The 19,892-nt window shown below is 37.1% G+C and overlaps 2 protein-coding genes and 1 long non-coding RNA gene across 5 annotated transcripts in view; 2 read left to right on the plus strand and 1 right to left on the minus strand.

The window, feature by feature from the left end:
- Positions 1 to 19,892, plus strand: part of LOC128248147 (uncharacterized) — an 84,633-nt gene that overhangs the window by 61,062 nt on the left and 3,679 nt on the right. The window lies entirely within an intron of this gene.
- Positions 1,855 to 15,200, plus strand: LOC106867598 (39S ribosomal protein L2, mitochondrial). 2 transcript variants are annotated; one of them, XM_014912516.2, is made up of 5 exons: positions 1,855 to 1,964; positions 7,254 to 7,352; positions 11,201 to 11,325; positions 12,220 to 12,468; positions 14,761 to 15,200. In XM_014912516.2, exons 2-5 carry the CDS (start codon positions 7,261 to 7,263, stop codon positions 15,171 to 15,173), a joined length of 879 nt encoding a protein of 292 aa, XP_014768002.1. In that variant the 5' UTR covers positions 1,855 to 1,964; positions 7,254 to 7,260; the 3' UTR covers positions 15,174 to 15,200. The 2 variants fall into 2 exon arrangements, with proteins under 2 accessions (XP_014768002.1, XP_052824783.1); XM_052968823.1 differs by lacking the exon at positions 7,254 to 7,352 and having other exon boundaries at positions 1,874 to 1,964.
- LOC106867593 (RNA-splicing ligase RtcB homolog) overlaps positions 16,078 to 19,892 on the minus strand; it is a 53,524-nt gene continuing 49,709 nt past the window's right edge. For both annotated transcript variants that reach the window (XM_014912511.2, XM_014912512.2), the window contains 2 exons: positions 17,739 to 17,781; positions 16,078 to 16,296 (listed from right to left, as the gene is read on the minus strand). In XM_014912511.2, coding sequence (XP_014767997.1) covers positions 16,232 to 16,296; positions 17,739 to 17,781 — 108 coding nt within the window. In that variant the 3' untranslated portion in view covers positions 16,078 to 16,231. The remainder of the gene's footprint in view (positions 16,297 to 17,738; positions 17,782 to 19,892) is intronic.

A 19,892-nucleotide genomic window follows, 5' to 3' on the forward strand; every position in this document is an offset into this window, starting at 1 on the left:
CCTGTGCTTCACCTTTTAGGATCAGCTTCCTCTGGCCTATTACTGAGTAAGCCTGGCTACCCTGCTTGTTACCTTGTCTTAGTTCAATTCCATCTGGAGATTGGGACTGAAGTAGACCCCAAGCAATTTAACCAGTCTGTTAGTCCAGCATCCCATGATGCTACTTGACAGCATGGGCTTTAATTGCTGAGTTGCAAGACCACCAACTTGGCTGGGTTGATCTTAACTTTTGCTACTACCATATCCATTTAGAATGGTGCCAACCACTTGCACTTCAGTGGCATCTGATACAATGATAATGATGTCTTCTGCTGTTGCCATAACCCTCCTTGATCTTTGTTGAAAGCGATGTCCTTCAAATGTTTCATCTTCTGTAGTAGTGGCCCAAATGCCAGTATGTACAGAAAAAGTGAGAGGGGAAAGCTGTTGGACTGAGTGTGTGATATGAATAATCCCAGTGGGTGGCCATTTACTTTGACAATTAAACTGTGGGTATCTTTCACTATCCTTATTCACTGGCCAAACAACACTCTAGATACAATCTGGATAACCCACTGATGTTGCTCCATGTCCAAACTGGCACACCAGGAAATCTAATCAGTATCTGTCAGCCAGCTGGAAACTTCTGAGCAGATTTTTGAGGCTTTTGCACCCCATCCTACTATATGCTTGACCCATAAGTCCTGTTGTATATCTGAAATGCAGTTCCAGTCCTTCATTAGCAGTTGAGATCAGAACATCTTCATAAAAGCTCCTTGATTTATGGGGAAATTGGGCTGTCTTTTCCTGTGTGAGTATAAATGGCCACTAGTCTGAAGATATCACCTTTGCTGCAGTTCATGTCCATGGCCACCGTCTTGCTATCCAGATTCAGAAAGACAACCTGTTGTCCCACCACCTGATCTTAACAGATTAAGCGATGAAAGTATCTCATAGTCATCAAAAATGGGCGTGAGTGCTTGTGCTCCAGAGTTCCTGGTTTTACTGATGGTCACCATATCTATGTCTAGCAACCTCACATCATGGAGCAAATGACTTTGCTTTAAAGCCGACCTAAGACTACGTACATTTAGACTCCCTGCCCAGAACAGCTATATTTTTTTGGAGGAAGAAAATGGAAAGTTTATTCACCACAGCCATAATAATCCTTTCTACTATGCACAAGGCCTGAAATTTTGGGGGAGGGGGCTGGTTGATTACATTGACCCTAGTGCGTAACTGGTAATTATTTCATTGATCTTGAAAAGATGAAAGGCAAGGTTGACCTCAGTGGAATTTTAGTTTAAAATGCAAGGATGGACAAAATGCTGCATAGCATTTTGCCTGGTGTGCCAGCTTGCTGGCTCCACCATGGTCATAACAATACAAATAATTCTTCCTAATTTTGGCATAAGGCCAGCAATTTTGAGAGGGAGTGGCTAAGTCAGTTACATTAACCACAATACTTGAATGATACTTTTTTATCAACTCCCAAAGGATGAAAGCCAAAGAGAACATTAGTAGAATTTGAACGCAGAGAAAACACTGCAAAAAATTATAACAATTCAGCCAGCTCATTGTTATAATAATAATAATAATCGTTTTTATCTGCCCCAAGGGCGCTGGATGAAAGGACATTACAAGGACAAACTGGAAAAATGGTGTGGAAGTTTATATTAAACGACTATGAAGAAACAAGCTTGAAAAAGTACATTATAAATGATAATAGTTTCTAACAGTCACAAAAGTTTGTGGGAAAATTATAGTAAATTTCATTGCTTTCAGTACTTGGCTGGTATTTGGTTTGTCAACCGCCTAAGGATGAAAGGCAAAGTCAACCTCGGCAGGATATTAACGTAAAGGGAGGTAATATATCGCAAGAATAGCATTCAATCTGGAAATTCTATAACGGCACACAGTTTATTATTTACACCGTTAGTACAAATGACTTTCGCTTGTCTTTGAGGGCAGATGTAATCTAGCAGGTAAACTTTATATTTATTTATTTACCATTTTAAATGATTCTGTATGTTTTTAATTCAATAATAGAAATATATAGTACATTGATTCATATATAAATATTTATAAAACTTTTATGTGTCATTATACGAATTTATACTGCTTTTTGGTGCACATTCTCTTTTTAAATGAACTAAGGGAACTTCTATTTGGTCGTTTAACCTGCTAGAAACAGCAATCAAATCTTCCTCAAGCCAACACCCTATCTTAAAGTAGGAAACGTAAGATAGTGTAGTTTCAAATTCACATTTCTTGAAAAACGAAACAAAAACATGGTCATGACTGGAACGTCTTTTGCCATGAGTCTTATGAAACTGACTGATTTGGGGTTAAACAACAGTGTTTTGGAGTGTAAGTTGAGTGCATCCTGATGTATTAAGCCCGTCTGTCTGATTTAACAACTTGACTTAATACATTTGGATCCGAAAAAAAAGTATAGTCATGACTTGTAAGATTTTCATCATAGATCTGTGCAACCAGTGCTAACCTAGGGCTATACAACAACGTATTGAGATAGAAATGATCCAAAGAATGTTAGCATCATATTCCTTAATACAGCTTCACACAAAATAATAGCAAATCTAAATGAGACCCTTTGTAAATGTTAATAGCAGAGTGAAAAGTTTTGAGGCGTGACTGTGGTTAAGAAGCTCGTTTTGCAACCACGTGTTTTCGGGTTCAATCTCACTGCATGGTACCTTAGTGTTATGCGAATAGTGCTATGATTTCAGTGATTTCACTTGACATAAAGGACATGCGCATTTGATGATCAGAGAGAGAGAGAGAGAAAATTACTTTCTTTCAGCTAGGGATTACAGCTGATTCATAACAACCAAAGAAACTAATTTCCAAATCTTGAAGAAGTTGTTGAATAATGTAAAGAGAATAAAATTAATGAAAAGACGAGTACAAATTGGGAAGAATACCAGATATGGAAAGATACTTGAAATCGGACAGATTGACTACCAAATGCTGACAAGACTTTTAATCATTGGTTTAGAACTTTCACTAACTTTATAGACTCACTACCAAGGCAGGAAGGTAGTATTATCAATAAACTCATCTTTTGATTAATTATGTGGAACCGAATGTATATAAATTCATCAGTGAAGTTAAGAACTATGAACAAACTGTAAATACACAAAAGAGTGTGTATATTAAACCAAGAGCATCATAATGGCATGCCAGCTTTTGGCCACAAGAAGACAAAAACTGGGAGAATCTCTAGATCAGTTCTTAAATGAACTCAAAATATTAGCAAAAGACTGTGACGTTGTTGCAGTGAGTACTGAGCAGTACTGGTGTTAAATGATTTGTGATGCGTTTATAAATGGACTAATTTCAAATCAGATAAGACAAAGACTATTAGAAAACAAAATTGTTGACTTCAGTACTGTTTATGATCAAACATGTTTGCTAGATATGGTGCAGCAGTGTTCCAGTGTCTTTTCAAACTTTGAGTGTGCCAACTTCAGTCCCTGGACTATGATTGAAAATTAGTTTCTTTGAGCCAGGAATTACTGATCATTCATAAAACTTAGGCAAGAGCCTTGTGAGCAAACTAGGAAGACAAAAACTGTATGGAAGGCCATCGTGTGTGTGTGTGTGTGTGTGTGTGTGTGGTAAGAAGCTTGTTTCCCAACCACATAGCTCAGCTCCAGGTTCAGTTCCATTGTGTGGCACCTTGGGCAAGTGTGTCTTCTACTATAGTCTTGGACCAACCAAAGCTTTGTGAGTGGATGAAAACTGAAAGAAGCTCATCGTGCATATGTGTGTCTGTATACAGTAACCTCCTGGTTAAGTACTCATCCCAGAAAAAGTATGTGCAAAATCTTCAAGAAACCCCAGTTCAAGTTTATCAATGATTTATTCTATGGCAACATTGAAATAGGTAATAAATGGCTCAAGGTATGTGATATCTTCTTGTGAAGTTTATTGTTTAAATATATCATGCAAAGACAATTGACTCAGATTTTATATTTATTTGCACTTCTCTGCCAATTTTAATTGCCTTAGCTTCTTCTGAAACCAATTGAAGTAGTTTTTTAGGTCATTGTAACCATCCCATGCTGCATCTTGTACATCTGCACATAGTAACTGATCTTCAATGTTGAGCACAGTATTGTACGGTTTATCGAAGCTGTTGAAATTGACATTCTTGATTGGCGCAATAGCATTGCCATAGTCACTCTCATCATCAGCGTCCTCAACATCCTCCAAATTGCTTGTGTATACTCCTCACTGTTTTCATCATTGACATGCACATATTCTTTTAATTTGTCCTTGTTCACTGCAATATTCAAAGAGTCGAAGCTAAGCAAAATTTCGGGTATCCAGTCAATTTCTTCATTCGCACTACCTTCCAACTTTAATAATTCAGCCTTTTTTAATGTGTTCTTGATTGATGCAGCTGATATTGCATCCCATGCATAATTTACATAGTGAGTGACATTGAGCAGATGAGTAGGATTACCATACGCTACACCCGCCGCCCCTCTGCATGGCCTTTTTGCTTGCTCTTTCTTGTGGATCTTTGAGTCCTCGTCAAGCTCGGAAAATTCAAGAACATCTTTGAGATACAAATATTTGTACTTTTTTAGAGCTGCAATGATCCCCATATCACATGGCTGTTTCCAGCTGGGTGCAATTAGGTGGGTAAAATACAACCTTGCCGTTATCCTGTTCAAAAGCTTCAAAATGGCCTAGAACGATGTCCATCAATAAGAGAATGTGGTGTCCCATTCTCTTTTTCACTTAAGGACAAAATACTTTGTTGAACCATTTACAACGTTTCAGCATCCATCCATACTTTTTCTCTGATTAAAGTACTTCAGAGGCCATTCCTGATTCTTGGTACAGGCCGCTCTTTGTATTTTCCTATTAATGTGCAAGGAACTTTGTGTGTTCCTGTGACATTTGCACAAGCAATGAGTGATATATGTTCTTTAACTTTTTTCTTTCCTTGGGTCGTGCTGACATCTTTGTATGGCATAAGCAGGGCATATTTGGGCAGCAACTGAAAAAAATAACCTATTTTCATCCCCATTACAAACATTTTCAGCATCATACTGTTCAATGCAGCATATAAATCATTCAATGCAGCCAATAGCTCTGGATCTTCTTTGTTCACTTCTGCTCCTTCACCATGGAGCAGAACCTTCTGTAACCTGTGACGTACTCTGAATTGGCTTAACTCCTGTCATGATTCATGATGCTTTAAAGTCATCTTCCGATACTGATAATTCCACAGCTATCTGCTTTGCTTTTACAATAACCAATGATGGTGGAACAGGTATGTTTGCACAATGCATGCAATCAATCAACAAGTAAAGCATGTCTTCAAGCTCTGAAAACTGACCTACAGATGCCTGAAATATTTGCATTTTGGATTACTTCTTGGTTCTCCCAAATCTTTTGGATGGCACCTTCACTCATTCCATACTCTTGTGCAAGAGCTCGCTTGCTCAACTTAGCAGTGATATCTGATCTCTGGAAGTCATTCAAATGCTTCCTCTCTCCTTTGCTTGACATCATGGAGAAAACTGACAGGAAAGATGACAAATATGATTGAAAACCCTGTGCATACGTGAGCCTTGCTATGATTGGCTGCACACATACATTCACGCAACTGATTTGCTAATGTTGTTGCTATGTATGCAGCTACCATCTAAGTACACACAAACAGTTAAGTTCTAGAGGGAGATTGCTGTATGTGTTTGTCCCCCACCACTACTTGACAATCAGTGTTGGTGTATGTATGTACCTACTGTCAAAAGAGACCGACAAAATAAGTACCAGGCTTAAAAAAAAAGTACTGGGTTCAATTCATTTGTCTAAAAATTATTCATGATGGTACCCAGCATTGCTGAAGTTCACTGACTGAAACAAGTAGAAAATTAAAAACAATAGAATTTCAGTTTCATTACCTAGAGCTCAGTTCCTCTAAATTCAAGAGAACCCACTAGACATTTTGAAGTACGAGTTAGAAGGCAAATCTTCATTATCTAGGGAACTGGGTTATACATTTCAATGTTGTTGAGAACTGGAAATACTATAACAATAACGAAGGAATATTCTTTACAAATTTTTGCTGGGAATAGTATTTGTTGTCTACATTTCCCACCATATCAAAGACCATCACAAGCTGGAGAAAATGGCACAACCACAGGTTGTCCATTCTTAACATAAAACATTTTGTCTTTTACTAATGTTTGCAGTAATTTCAAAGACATTTTTCTTAGATAATAATTCTTACTGGGGAACAGAAAGTTTTAATGTTTATACCATCCCTAAGGTAATTTTCTACCCAAGTGAAATTCTTTATGAGTATTTAACTCCAGATTTATACAAGAACTTGAAGTTAATTTGTGCTTACAAAGCACTCATTGCACAGTACACTATCCATTAGCATAGCTTAGAGGAGTGAGGGTATGGTCTGCCCAGGGCTACACTTTATATATGTATTATGTGTTTTTCAGTGAGTGGGTGTACTTGCTGAGAAACTGTACCATTTGTTACAACTTTAACTATGCCATTGGCTTTATCTCCCTACAGCTGAGAGCTGTACCAATCTTTTACAACTTCATTAGAGCAAGCCAATTGAGAGCCTCCATCTTGGGAAGTGAAAAGATATCTTGGCAATCTAATCCTAATTACCCCTTAAAAGACGAATAGTCATGTTATGAATACCTTTGGTCATAGGTTTGCTCAATTAGGGTTAACCTGGGATAAACAACAACAATATCTTGATTATAACGAACCAGTGTAAATCCTCTATATAGGTTCTCAACCTGCTTCAAAACAGCAAGATCCTATTTTCTTTAAAAAAGGCACATTAGAAAATGTAGTCTGCAGACTGCTTGAAAATATGTTGATGTGGTCATAACTAGAATGCCTTTGATCATATGAAAGATTAATCAGGGCTGACCAAAAACTAAACAACAGCCTAATTATAGTTAAGTGAGTGAAGCCAACAAAGGATGTTGTTTACAGTGCACCATGTTGGGATATGAACTGTCAACTGGTTAGCTAGCAGTCTGACAAATATTACCTGGGTTAGATAGTTTTATAAAGATGTACTGATAATCTGGCTTTATAGTGTTGGCTTTGCAACTAGTTGTCCTGTGTAAGATCAACCAAACAGTGTGCATTTCTTTTCTTTTTATTCTTTGATATCTATCTAGACCTAGAAATTTACTGTTTTTAAACAAGTTTTTGTAATACTCTTTTGGTTTTGTTTTATTTTCTGTTTTCAGTTTGAAAATGGTTGTTTCAGCTCTGCTTCGCCAGTCCTTACATTTTGAAAGACCATTGTTGAATCTTGTAAAATCTGCTCAGTGTTTTCTCTTTCAAAAGTAAGTTGCAGAAAACTTGATTTCATTTAAACTTGCAAATCTCATGCAAGTATAGAAAACTGAGTTAGGCTTTAAATGTCAGTTTTTTTCTGCTTGATTTCATTTAGTTAACAGTACATCATCATCATTTTATGTGTCTGCTCTTTCATTGTGCACATAGGTTTGATGAGACTGCTTGAGGCATTATTCTACATCAGTCAGTCATTGTTTGTTTTCATCTAAAGTGCTTTATTTCAATGGCTTCCATACATTGAACCCCTGAAGAAGATTGTTTCTTTAGTGGGGGCATAAAAATGAATAACACCGCTCGAAGTGCTGGTGTGTTGAAAATGCAGTGAGACAAGCACATATGAGCACATGTTCACACCCACCCACACATACATGTACATATAAGTACACTCACACATACATATACATACATGTTTATGTTGCAAAGTGAACTTCTTAACCACACAGCTATGCCTGTGCATATATATTTAGTTCAACCCATATCAGCATGGAGGAGGGACGTTAAAGTGAAGATGAAACCTAACCGTAACAATCTAACTAGAGTACCACTATACTAGTCATGAGCAAACTCTTGCTTTCTGAATGCTACACCTAACAAAATATTGCTTTGATTCTTTTTGATAGTGCAGTCTATCTGCTGATGAGTCTTGTCTTATGTGGTCTACCCATACCTGCTCTATACTGTTACTCTACTTGCTAGAAATAGCAACCACATTCCCTCAGATCATACTGTTTTTGTTTTTTAAAGGAAAGATATATTGAATAATATAATCCTGAATTTTTAAAAGGAGAGGATGTCATGACTGGAAAATCTTTCAACTTGAGTCTATTGAATCAGGTTTGATTTGGGGTTAAACAGCAACACCAACCCTAACCTTAACCCTTATAACTTTAGAGTCAATGAAGTTATTTTACTTATTGAGGAATGTAGCAAATTTGTAATGTTCATACCTTTTTCAAGGATACTATTTAAATATAATGAAACAGTTCTAATTAGGAATTGAGACCGAGTTCATCATCATCATCATCATTTAACGTCTGTCTTCCATGTTAGCATGGGTGAAACGGTACTGCAAGAGCTGGCCAGGCCGAAGCCTGCAGCAAACTTCTGTGACTGTTTTGGCTGGATTTTTACAGCTGGATGCCCTTCTTAACACCAACCACTCAGCAGAGTGGACTTAGTGCTTTTTATGTGGCACAAGCACAGGCGAGGTCAGTTTTGGCAAGATTTTTACAGCTGGACACCTGAACACCAACCACTTTACAGTGTAGACTGGGTGCTTTTAAGTGGCACCTGCACTGACAGGATCACCAAGTACTTGCAAGACATTAAAAAAAATTTTTTAAGTGGGAAGGAGGCATTGGAGGAGGTGATGATGAAAAGGTTATAGTGAGACAGATACAGGTGTCTTGCTGTAGAAGAAGTACAAGGTTACCTGGCCAGAGAGAGAAAGATCAGGAATGAAGACAGAAACAGGTGCTCTACTGCAAAGGAAATACACGGTTGCCCAACCTGAGGGAAGTGCAGGAGAAGGAGTGGGAGACAGCAGGATAGAGATGGTGGCAAAATGCCGGGCATACTCACAAGGAACGGGGATCAGAATACAAAGGAGATGATTGAGTAAAGGAAGAGAGAGATATAAATGGTGGCAAGTGTCAGGGCATATTGCGAAGGGAGTGTGATTAAAGAGTGGGCAAAAGACCTGGGTATATATAGAGTTGGAGGGGCTTCCACATAGCAATGATACAGAGGAACTGGGGTGTCAGGACAGGATTAGGGAGTGAGAGCTAGGCATGGTGTATGAAGGAAAGAAATGTGAGAAAGAGATGTAGATTGGTTTGTTGGGGTAGGGTGAGGGAAAAGTTTTCTTGTTATGTGTAGGTGGAATACTCAGGTTGGGGGCTAGCAGATAACAATAGAGTGAGATGGCATGTGGGTAGAATGCACAGGTCGGGAGCAAGTGGAGAGCAATGATACAGTGGTACAGGGCCAAGAGGACAGGATTGGGGAGTGGGAGGTAATCATAGTACATGAAACAGAAATGTGAGGAAGAGAAGAGATCTAGAGACGTAGTTTAGTTTGTTGTGGTAGAGTCTGTGAGAAGTTTGTTAAGTGTGGGGCACAGTGCTTCTAGAACTCAATTCTGCTGATATGGGCAGGTCTTCTCAAGAACTTCATATCGCCAGATATCTCGGTCCATTGTCATTTTCTTCGTGAGATTGGTCCTTACCACTTCATCCCATGTCTTCCTGGGTCTCCCTTTTCCACAAGTACCATCCACTTTCAGTGATCGGCACTTCTTTATGCAGCTGTCCTCATTCATTTACATCACATGTCCAAATCAACGTAGTCTTCTCTCTTACATGCTACATTTAATTCCTCTTGTGCCCAACTTTTCTCTCGATACATTTGCATTTTGTCATACATATGCACTGATGTTGCACATCCAATGAAGCATACTACCTTCGTTTCTCTCCAGTCTACGCATGTCTTCTGCATTCAGAGCCCATGTTTCACTACCATAGAGTATAGCCATTTGTACACAAGCACCATATAGTCTACCTTTCATTTTGAGAGAGAGTCCTTTTGTTGCCAACAGAGGTAATAGCTTTCTGAACTTCCTCCACCCAATTCTTATTCTAAAAACAATACTTTCAGAGCATCCTCCACCATTGGTAATTTGGTCACCTAGGTAACAAAAACTCTCTACAACCTCAAGAGAGCCTCCTAGGCATTTGAGAGAATCTGATCCCTGTGTGTCCTTAGTGCTTATTGTTCCTGCACATCTACCACATACAAAGACTACTTTATCTGTTAATCTACCTGTGATACCACTGCACCTGTTATGTGTCCATAGTTTACACTGGGTGCAGCAAATGGAATGACTTCTGATTCTTTTCCTACATATGGAGCAGGGCTATTTACCTGATGGAAAGAAAGTTTTATCTTCTTTCTTACTAACAACCACTTTTGTCTTAGCTAGGTTCTTGAGTTAAACTAATTGAAAACTCAAAAGTTAGATCCATGTTTTGATAACTTTTTTTCAAGAAATAATTTCTACATCTTTTTGGCTTTCATACATTTTTCTTTAAACTCATCTCATTACTAAATGTCTAGCTAAAATACATAGGCATTACTGAAGAAGTATCTTTGTCTATATACTCTTTAAAATTAGTTTATTTTGTCTGTAATGTTTTCTTGGCTCTGCATTATACTGACACAATTATTATTTTAAAATATACTTAGGAAAAAAATTACTGAAATAGAATTATAGGAAATACAGTCAGTCTACTATGATTCGTGTGGTTGTTGATGTGTCTTTTTTTTTGTTCTTTGATAAAGTTGGTTGAAATGTCCAGAATGATGATGGACTTGTGGGTCACTTTGGCTCAATCACTTAGCAATTTTCTCAGTGTAGGTCTTTTTCAAGCAGTGCCGAATTAGTTTAACCAATAATATTGGTTTTAAATTTTGGCACAAGGCCAGTAATTTCAGAACAGAAGTTGAGTAAATTACATTAACCCCAGTACTCAACTGGTACTTGTATTATTGATTTCAAAAGGATGAAAGGCAAAATTGACCTTGGTGGCATTTGAACTCAGAATGTAAAGATGAACGAAATGTCACTAAGCATCTTGCCCAACGTACTAATGATTCTGCCAGCTTGTCGGCTTAGTTTAACCAATAATATTAATAAGAAAAGCAACCACACTAATTATCTTTTACATTGCTGTGTAGGGAAATATATGCAATTTAGCCATCCAACATATTGAACCAAGGTCATTAAACTGAAATTTTGGTTTTAACTTTTTTTTTCTTCTCATTTTTGTCTTTGTAGAAATGAATTCCATAGTAATCAGACTGCTTTTGGTGTCCAGAAATTCATTAATGCTGGCATTGACGTCACCAAATATACCATGAAACCAATTCCACTCTCCAAGTCTGGTGGTAGAGGACATGATGGTAACTATTTCTGATCATCATTACTCTCATTATCACATTTGTTTTGTTTTTTTCTTGCTGACATGGTTTGCACAGATCTGTAGTTTACAGATCCATACATCATGATCATAATGTCATTTCTTAAGTCTACTTGTATCAAGACTACTCTCCATCATTATCTCACAAGCATATTTCACTCAGAACATATCTCCATTTGAATTATATGCTCATACCAGTATTGTTTCACAGGCATACATTAATCACTCTCTTTGCTTTCCATTTGCTTTCATAGTTCATTTTAGCTCAACCCTTCTCATATATTAATATTGTGCATTCAACAGATCATATTCATTTTATTCCTCTACATTCTATGTTCAAATCTCACTTGAATTGCCTTTGTGTTTCATCATATCAGAACCAATTTTGTTATTATTATTATTGTGGAAGATTGACAGAATTATTAGAACAGTTAGGAAAAAAATGTTTTGCAGTATTGGTGTTTTATGTTCTGAGTTCAAATCCTGCCAAGGTCAATTTTGTCTTTCATCCTTTCAGAGTTGATAAATTGCTGAGGCTGATTTAATCAACTAACGTCTCCCTTCCAGATTGCTGGCCTTGTATCTAAATTAGAAAAAAAATGTTGTTACTATTATTATTATTGTGGTAAGCTGGCAGAATTGTTAGGACACTGGGCAAGATGCTTAGCAGCATTTTGTCCATCTTTGTTTTAAGTTCAAATTCCACTGAGGTCAACTTTGCCTTTCATCCTTTCGGGGTTGATAAAATAAGTACCAGTTGAGTACTGAGGTCAATGCAATCGACTTATTCCCTGCTCCAAAATTGCTGGCCTTGTGCCAAAATTTGAAACCGTTATTATTATTATTGATGCACACATGAATGAATATCTAATTTTAGGTCGCATTCAGACTCATGGTATTGGTGGTGGACACAGAAAGAACTACAGGATGGTTGACTTCAAAAAAGATGGACCAAGGGAAGGTCCACCTCTAGTTGAAGTAGTCAAGTGTGTACGCTATGATCCATGTCGCACTGCTGACATAGCAGTGGTAGCCACCGGTGTAAATAAGCGCTACATCTTAGCTAGTCAAAACATGAAAGCAGGAGATCTGATTAAAACATCGAGGCATATCCCTCGCATGGCAGGTAAGGCTGTTTATTAAGTTATTTCTTTTTTAATATTATTACCTGATAATAATTTTTTTTGAATTCATTTATTTTGTCCATTGCATGCTTTAGACTGTTAATTGAAAGGACCAATGAAACAAATCCATTTTTAAAGGTGTATCCTTTAACTAGTTTTGATTATATCGTTATTTGTTCCATTTTAACAAAACTGTCTGACGAACGTGAAACTCTGAGTAACAGCTTTTGTTATATTTCTGCTGCTTTTAAATAAAGCATATTACTCTACCTCTGGTATTTGATTACTATTTTTTACACCTTGTTTCACATTTATGTGCTTACTCTGGTATACACACACACACATATATATATATAAATATAAATAAATATATAGGGTCATCCCTTATTAATGCGTTTTTTTATACTTCTTTTATTTTTCAAAATTAAGATAAACAAAGTTCTTTTTTAATCTAAAATATATTCTCCTTCATTTGATACAATGCTCTTCCATCTATCTGGTAGACTTGCAAGACCCCTCTTTCAAAATTCACATGTCCGTGACAAAAAATACTCCTCTAGTACTGTTCTGACCTTGTCTAAAGAATTCATAATTTTTCTGTCCAAATGAATTTGTAGACTGTGGAATAAATGATAATCAGATGGGGCAATGCCTGGCAAATATGGTGGGTGAGGCATCATTTCCCATTCAAACTGCTCCAGCCTTTGGAATGTCAGCCACACAGTATGTAGCTGAGCATGATCCTGATGGAAGAACACCTTTCATCTTGAAACCAAAGATAGTCGTTTTTCTTATAGCGCTGACTTGTTATCATTTGGTTTGGGTTTAAAAAAGTTCAATGTGGACTAAACCTTTCATATCCTACTAAACAAATAACAACTTCTGTAGCCTGTGGTGTTGGTGTTTCTCCTTTCCCTACCCACTGTCTTTGACATTTTTATAGAGAACCCATTTCTTGTCACTAGTCAGTCCCCAAAAAGTTCATTCGTGAGACATGACTGCAAAGAAGAGCATTCATTCACTCTCTGTACGCGATTAGACTGAGAAAGTTTGTGAAGAACCCATTGACCCAATTTGATGACATGCAAGTGTCATTGAATGGTTGAATGACCAAATCCAAGCTTCTCTGCTAGTTCCTCAACAGTTACGGTGAGATTTTGTTCCACAAGGGTTTGCAGGATGTCCTCAAGCTCTACAGATCTTCCAGGACGAAGCTCATTTAGGCTGTAGTTTCTAGCTCAGAACTTCTGGAACCATTGTTGACATTGGCTTACGCTTATTGTCCGATTCCCGTATACTGCATTAATATTCTTCGCACTTTCCGTTGCATTGTTGCCTTTATTGAAATTATAAAGCAAAATATCCCGAATATGCTCTTTGTCACTTCCATTATAGCTTTGAAAGAAGTTGATGCAGGTAGTTTATCCGTCCCCCTCCAACTTTTAGTTCATGCAATTGAAAAAAACTACATTATTTATGGGATGACCCAATATATATATATATCAGTAGCAATGAAGTTTTACTAGCGTGTGCTGATAGTGGATACCAGCAGATGATGATGATGCACAAACACACAGAACACTAGACATTTAATTTTGTCCACTGCTGATTGATTGGTGTTTTCTTTCAGCACTATGATCTATACAAGAGGCTTTTTCAAGACAAATACTGCAGTATTATGGTACTATCACATTAAGTAGAATATAAAGATTGATATATCTAAGACTACTTTATCCAGTGTATCCTTATTATTAAAATGGCTGCTATTTCTAGTAAATCGAGTAACTGTATAGAGGATCTTCCATTAATCAACTTGAATAGTGGTCAGCTGTTCTGGATGCAAAAATATGCAGTAGCAATGTAGTTTTTAGGTTTGATCTAACAACTTCTGAAATCTTTATTTCGACTAGTAACAGCATTTTCCACTTCTGGTATGTATTGTTCTTGTTTTCTCAGCAATACCTATGAACCTCATTTATTTGGTCAAAAGTCAGGAATGAAATTAACAAGGTTTATTTGACAGTTTTGTTGGCGTTAACAAATCCCCCAAATTCTGTCTCCATTGACATCACAGTGCTAGTCATTCTTTCACTTACATTTTGCCTCATCCCACCTTCACTATAAAGGAAGTGGTCGCCACTGCATTTGTAAATTTGCGTTATCTAAAATTCGAACAGCAGAAGAAATAGTGAAAATGAACTAGTTAAATCTATAAATACATCTTTCCTAGTTTAAGTTTGATAATTTTTTTCTCTCCGTTGAATCCATAATAATTTCATATTTTCCTGTTTCAGTGAAAGCAAATGAAGGTGATTCCTATCCTCTTGGGGCTCTACCCATTGGTACTTTGGTCCACAATGTTGAAATTTACACTGATAACTATGGTAAAATGGCACGAGCTGCAGGAACTTGTGCTCAACTGGTTCGTAAAGTTGGAAATCAGTGTGTTGTTCGACTTCCATCAAAACGAGAAATCTGTGTATCTAAACATTGTATGGCTACAGTTGGACGAGTTTCTAATGTTGAACACAACAAGGAGCACATAGGTTCAGCACAAAGATCACGTTGGCTGGGAATTCGACCACAGAGTGGACTTTGGCATCGTAAGACTGGTTATAATGGTCGGAAAATTAGACCAGTTCCTCCTTTAAAAACCTACTCAAAGTCCAAACCAGCGAAACCAGCTATGCACGTGTTTTCTTTTTAAAACAGCAATAAATTTTTCTAATGGTTATTGAATGTAGTTATGTTCATAGATTTTTCATCATTAATTTTATATAAATTTATATAAACTTTGCTCAGAATACAACATTGCCTTTAAGTTTCAAGTTTCTATTTCTGATTAAAGTTATATCACTCTATGTGTTAATTATTTTGGCAATGGCATAGACATGACTGTGTTTGTAAGAAGTTTATTTCAAAACCATATGGTTAGAAGTTCAATCCCTCTACATGGCACCTTGGACAATATGCCCAGACTGTTACACAAGCCATACAATTTAATGACAATACAGTCCATTCATTAAAGATGAAAGGAAGGGTCTTTAAGAGCTGCAATGCTGTATGGGAGTGAGACATGGGGTCTGAGGGAGAGAGATGATAATTTTGAGAAGGACAGAGAGCAATGGTGAGAGAAATCTGTGGGGTGAAGCCGTTTGATAAGAGGAGGACTGAGGATTTGATGGGAATACTGGGGTTGGAGGAATCGGTGGAATGGTTGGCAAGGGTGGATGGAGTGAGGTGGTATGGACATATGTTGAGGAGAGATGAAGAGCTTTTTCTGAGGAGGGTGATTGCATTTAAGGTAAATGGAGCGTGAAAGCGAGGTAGATCGAGGAAAAGGTGGAGGAGGAGATTGGGAGGGTTGGTTTAAAAAAGGAGGATGCCCATAATCAGGCAAGATGGTGTGAGGGCAGTTGCTATGGCATTGAGGTAGATCCAGCCACTCTCATTAACAGGGACAAAACCCAAATCTAAGACACTGGTGGATGATGATGATGAAACTAGTGTCCCCAACCAGTTGCATGAGGGTTATAATAAATTTGTTACAATAACTTCAAATTGTATTTGTTTACATGTTTAGTATAAAGGAAAATTTACGAGAAAACAAATTTTGCAAACAAATTTTTTAAAAATGTAGTTTATTGCTGAAAAGGATTGAATGTAATATAACAGAAACGAGGATGGCAATTAACAGTTGTTCATATTAAATAGATTAATCCTTTTTAGGCAGTCACTAATCAGTTATTTTCTTTCTTTTCTTCTTTATCCTTTAATGACTCCAATAGGACGCAGTTTGATAGCCTTTTTACTAATTCCAGCCTCATGACCTAAAATAAATATCAATATTGAATATAAAACAAACTGAAGAACCAATTACAAAACTGATTAATGTTTAAGGCTGTGATTCCCAACATGGGGCATGGTAATATTTTGGTGAGGCATGCGTAGGGTTACTACCTGTTGTACACAATATTTAGTATACCAATAGAGAAAGGGGGCAATTTGAGAATGAGTTATTAAAAGAAAAAATTCTTTACATCCCTTCTGTGGACAATTTTATCAGATTTTGGATACTTTAGAGACAACAGTTTGTTTTCATCATATTCATAAGATCTGATGTGGTATATGAAAACATGTAGGTAATTACAAACGCGCATGTTTGTGTGTGCATGCGTGTATGTAGTAAAGAACTGGTCAGTACTAAAAGCAATGCCATCTTAATTCCCTATGGAGAAATAAACTAGAGACAGACTTATATGTGTCTAAAAGTACTGACTCCTATCTCTGGCGACAAAATCTAGGTACACAAGAAAAATGTGCTGCTGCAAAGTGGGGCAATAAATGGTGTTGGGGGTGAGGGATGAAAGAATTGAATGGGTTGAAATGGAGTGGAAGTAAAGGGTAGCGTCAGTGAAGGAAGAGAAAGACAGACATAGATAGAGATTTATGGTACTGGTAACACACACGTGTGTATATATATATATATATATATATATATATATATGAACAGAGATGAAAATTAACAGGTCATTTTATTCTCACCAGTCAGTTTGTGAATTCAAACAAAAAGGTAAGAAAAAACTTCCATCATTGATACAAAGGTTTTGCAGCTGAGAAGATTCATGGAATACTTTTTGATTCTTTTTGAGCATATTTTCTGAAAGTTTATACTGAAATCTTTTTGAAGAAATTGTTGAAAAAATTTGCTTGAACTAAAATCTCTTCGTGTTTGATTCAAAAATACATAAAATGAGTAGTGCAAGTAAAAAGAAGTTTGTCAATATTCAGAGAAATATTTAAAATTTGGATTTATACCTGCTATCCACAATAAACTGTCACCAAGTAATGGCGAAAAACTCAGATTTTGTGAATTTTCCAAAGTCCTCTCCCCACTTCCCCAGAAAAGATTTTCCTACAGATTTCTTTATGATTGTAATCTATGCTGGTTGAAAGGTATTTATATAAAATTTCATTTAAGAAAAAAAAAAACATTTTCCTAAAAATTATGAGGGAAAAATTCGGATGTCCTCTTCACCCCCGTTGCTTTCCGCACATTTCTTTTCATATTCGTTTCCTACACATTTTTTTAAACATCTGTTGCACTGTTTTTTTAAAATTTCGTTTCCGGGTAATATTGTGAACATTAACCAAATTTTGAATAACAAAAATTAAATATCACAAGGGGGCCTCAGGATTTTAGAAATAATTCGATGGGCATGGTCAAAAATCAGTTGGGAACCACTGGTTTAAAAGATAGAAATATACTCACAAGTGTTTACAACATCTGTGACATTTTTGTACGATTTTGGTGCCTGAAACGAGTTAATAATTGACACTGTTATAACAATACAACATTAATAACAAAATAATTAATTAAAAAAGCTTCTTAACTATTACTTTAAAGATGTTAAATTACAAAATTTCTTTGTCACTTGACATATTAGGTTGGAGGAGGAGAATGATGATAATGTCTATCATCATCATCATCTAACATCCGTCTTCCATGATGGCATGGGTTGAAGGGGTCAATAGGATCTGAATGTCTTCTTTGGTATAATTTCTATGACTGGACGCCCTTCCTGATACCAACTATTTTACAGAGAGTACTGGGTGTTTTTTTTTTCTTGGGATGGTGCTAGTGAGGTCACCAAGTAACTTGCAAGAAAATTCCTCTTGATTAAGTTGGGGAGTAGTAAGAGGGCGTTGGCTTTATGCTGAGTGTCTATAGGTTAAAGTATGAAATGGAGACAAGAATAGGTGATTTACTGTAGAGGATAGGTGTGAGTAGCTGGAGAGACAGATGGCAATAAGGTATCAGGGCATACTCTCAAGGTACAAGAAGGCAAAGAGAAGAGTGGATGGATAAATATGCAAGAGTGTGAGAGAAGATGGATAGAGATAGAGGGGAGTGCAGTTAAGGGTGGACAAAAGGTCAATGGTAAATATCAATTTGGGAGAGAAAGATGAAATAGTAAGTGGCAATACAGAAAGGGTGGAGAACAACAGCATAATAAACCTGTAGATAAATGGGGCGATAGAAGAGTGTGTGTGTGTGGGGGGATACATATGGAAGTCAGTAGTGGGTAGGGATGGATATAGTAAATAGTTAACAAAAGGGAGCGGTGTCAATGGTAGATAAAGGCTTGTCTGTCTGATTGACAGCAAAGACATTGTCTACAATCAGTTTAGTATATTACCAAGTCAATATTGAGGTAATAAATAAGGAGAAACAATTCATACATAGCTTGCTGATATTACAGAGAACTGAACAGAAAAGTTTTGTGGATATGCTATATTTACTTGTAATGAAGCAGACTGAAGGTATGGGCATATTATGAGTGGATAATGCAAGCAAAGTGAAGAGGTGTCATGAAATAGATTATGTTTACATTCATAATTTAATGTCCTGTTTTCCATGCTGGCATGGATTGGATGGTTTGACAGGAGCTAGCAAGCCGGAGAACTTCATCAGGGTCCAGTTGTCTGTTTTGGCATGGTTTCTAGGGCTGGATGCCCTTCCTAGTCTCACTCACTTTACAGAATGTACTGGGTACTTTCTACGTGACACCACACCAGTGGGGTTGCCAAATAACTTGCAAAATAAAAACCTCTGAGTTGAGAGGTTAGTGTATGATAGAGGGACAGAGATACTTGTCTTACTATAGGGGAGATATTTGGTTATCCCAGAAAGTGAGAGAGTTAGAAAGATAGAGAGAAATTGATAATTTGGAGATGTATTGGGGTTTATCTACAGGAAACTGGAGCAGGGAGCATAAGTAGTATGGAAGGGGATGCTCCATAAAAGTGTGAGTGGTTATGTTTAGAGACATGACAAGTGATGGTGAGGGAAATTGGAGTGGCTGGAATGGGTGGGGGATAAGGAAGATATGTGAGGGCATGGAGAGTGTGTGGTTAGGTACATGAATGGAGGGGCCTGCAGTAAATGTTGGGAAGATGGAGTTTTGACAGAGGTTTATAGATTTGAGGGAGGGGGCATGGTCGAAAAGGGCATATATGTATAGGTGGCCACAATTTCACTTAACTTGATGCGTCTTCTCATCACTTTGTCCCACATTTTCTTGGGTCTACCCCATCTACAGATTTCCTCCACAATCAGAGATCAGCACTTCAACTTTTACTATTAACACCAAAGGACAAGGAGGGAGATTAAGGGTAAGTATTTTGTAATAACCTATAACCTAGGTAGTAAAAATAACATCCCCAGATGATCTGGTACTGAGTTCTGATAGCCTTGTGAATTGAAGTAAATTAAGTATATTTTTGAATGTGCTCATTTTTCATGCCTACACATTTTCATTATTGTACATCTACTTAGTGACTCACATTACTACATCAGCAAGTATGGTTAAGTTATATACATCACTGAAGTAGGATATTAAGACCAAAACACGCCCAGATCCCC

The sequence above is a fragment of the Octopus bimaculoides genome, chromosome 6 (assembly GCF_001194135.2).
Source record: "Octopus bimaculoides isolate UCB-OBI-ISO-001 chromosome 6, ASM119413v2, whole genome shotgun sequence".
Lineage (NCBI taxonomy): Eukaryota > Metazoa > Mollusca > Cephalopoda > Octopoda > Octopodidae > Octopus > Octopus bimaculoides.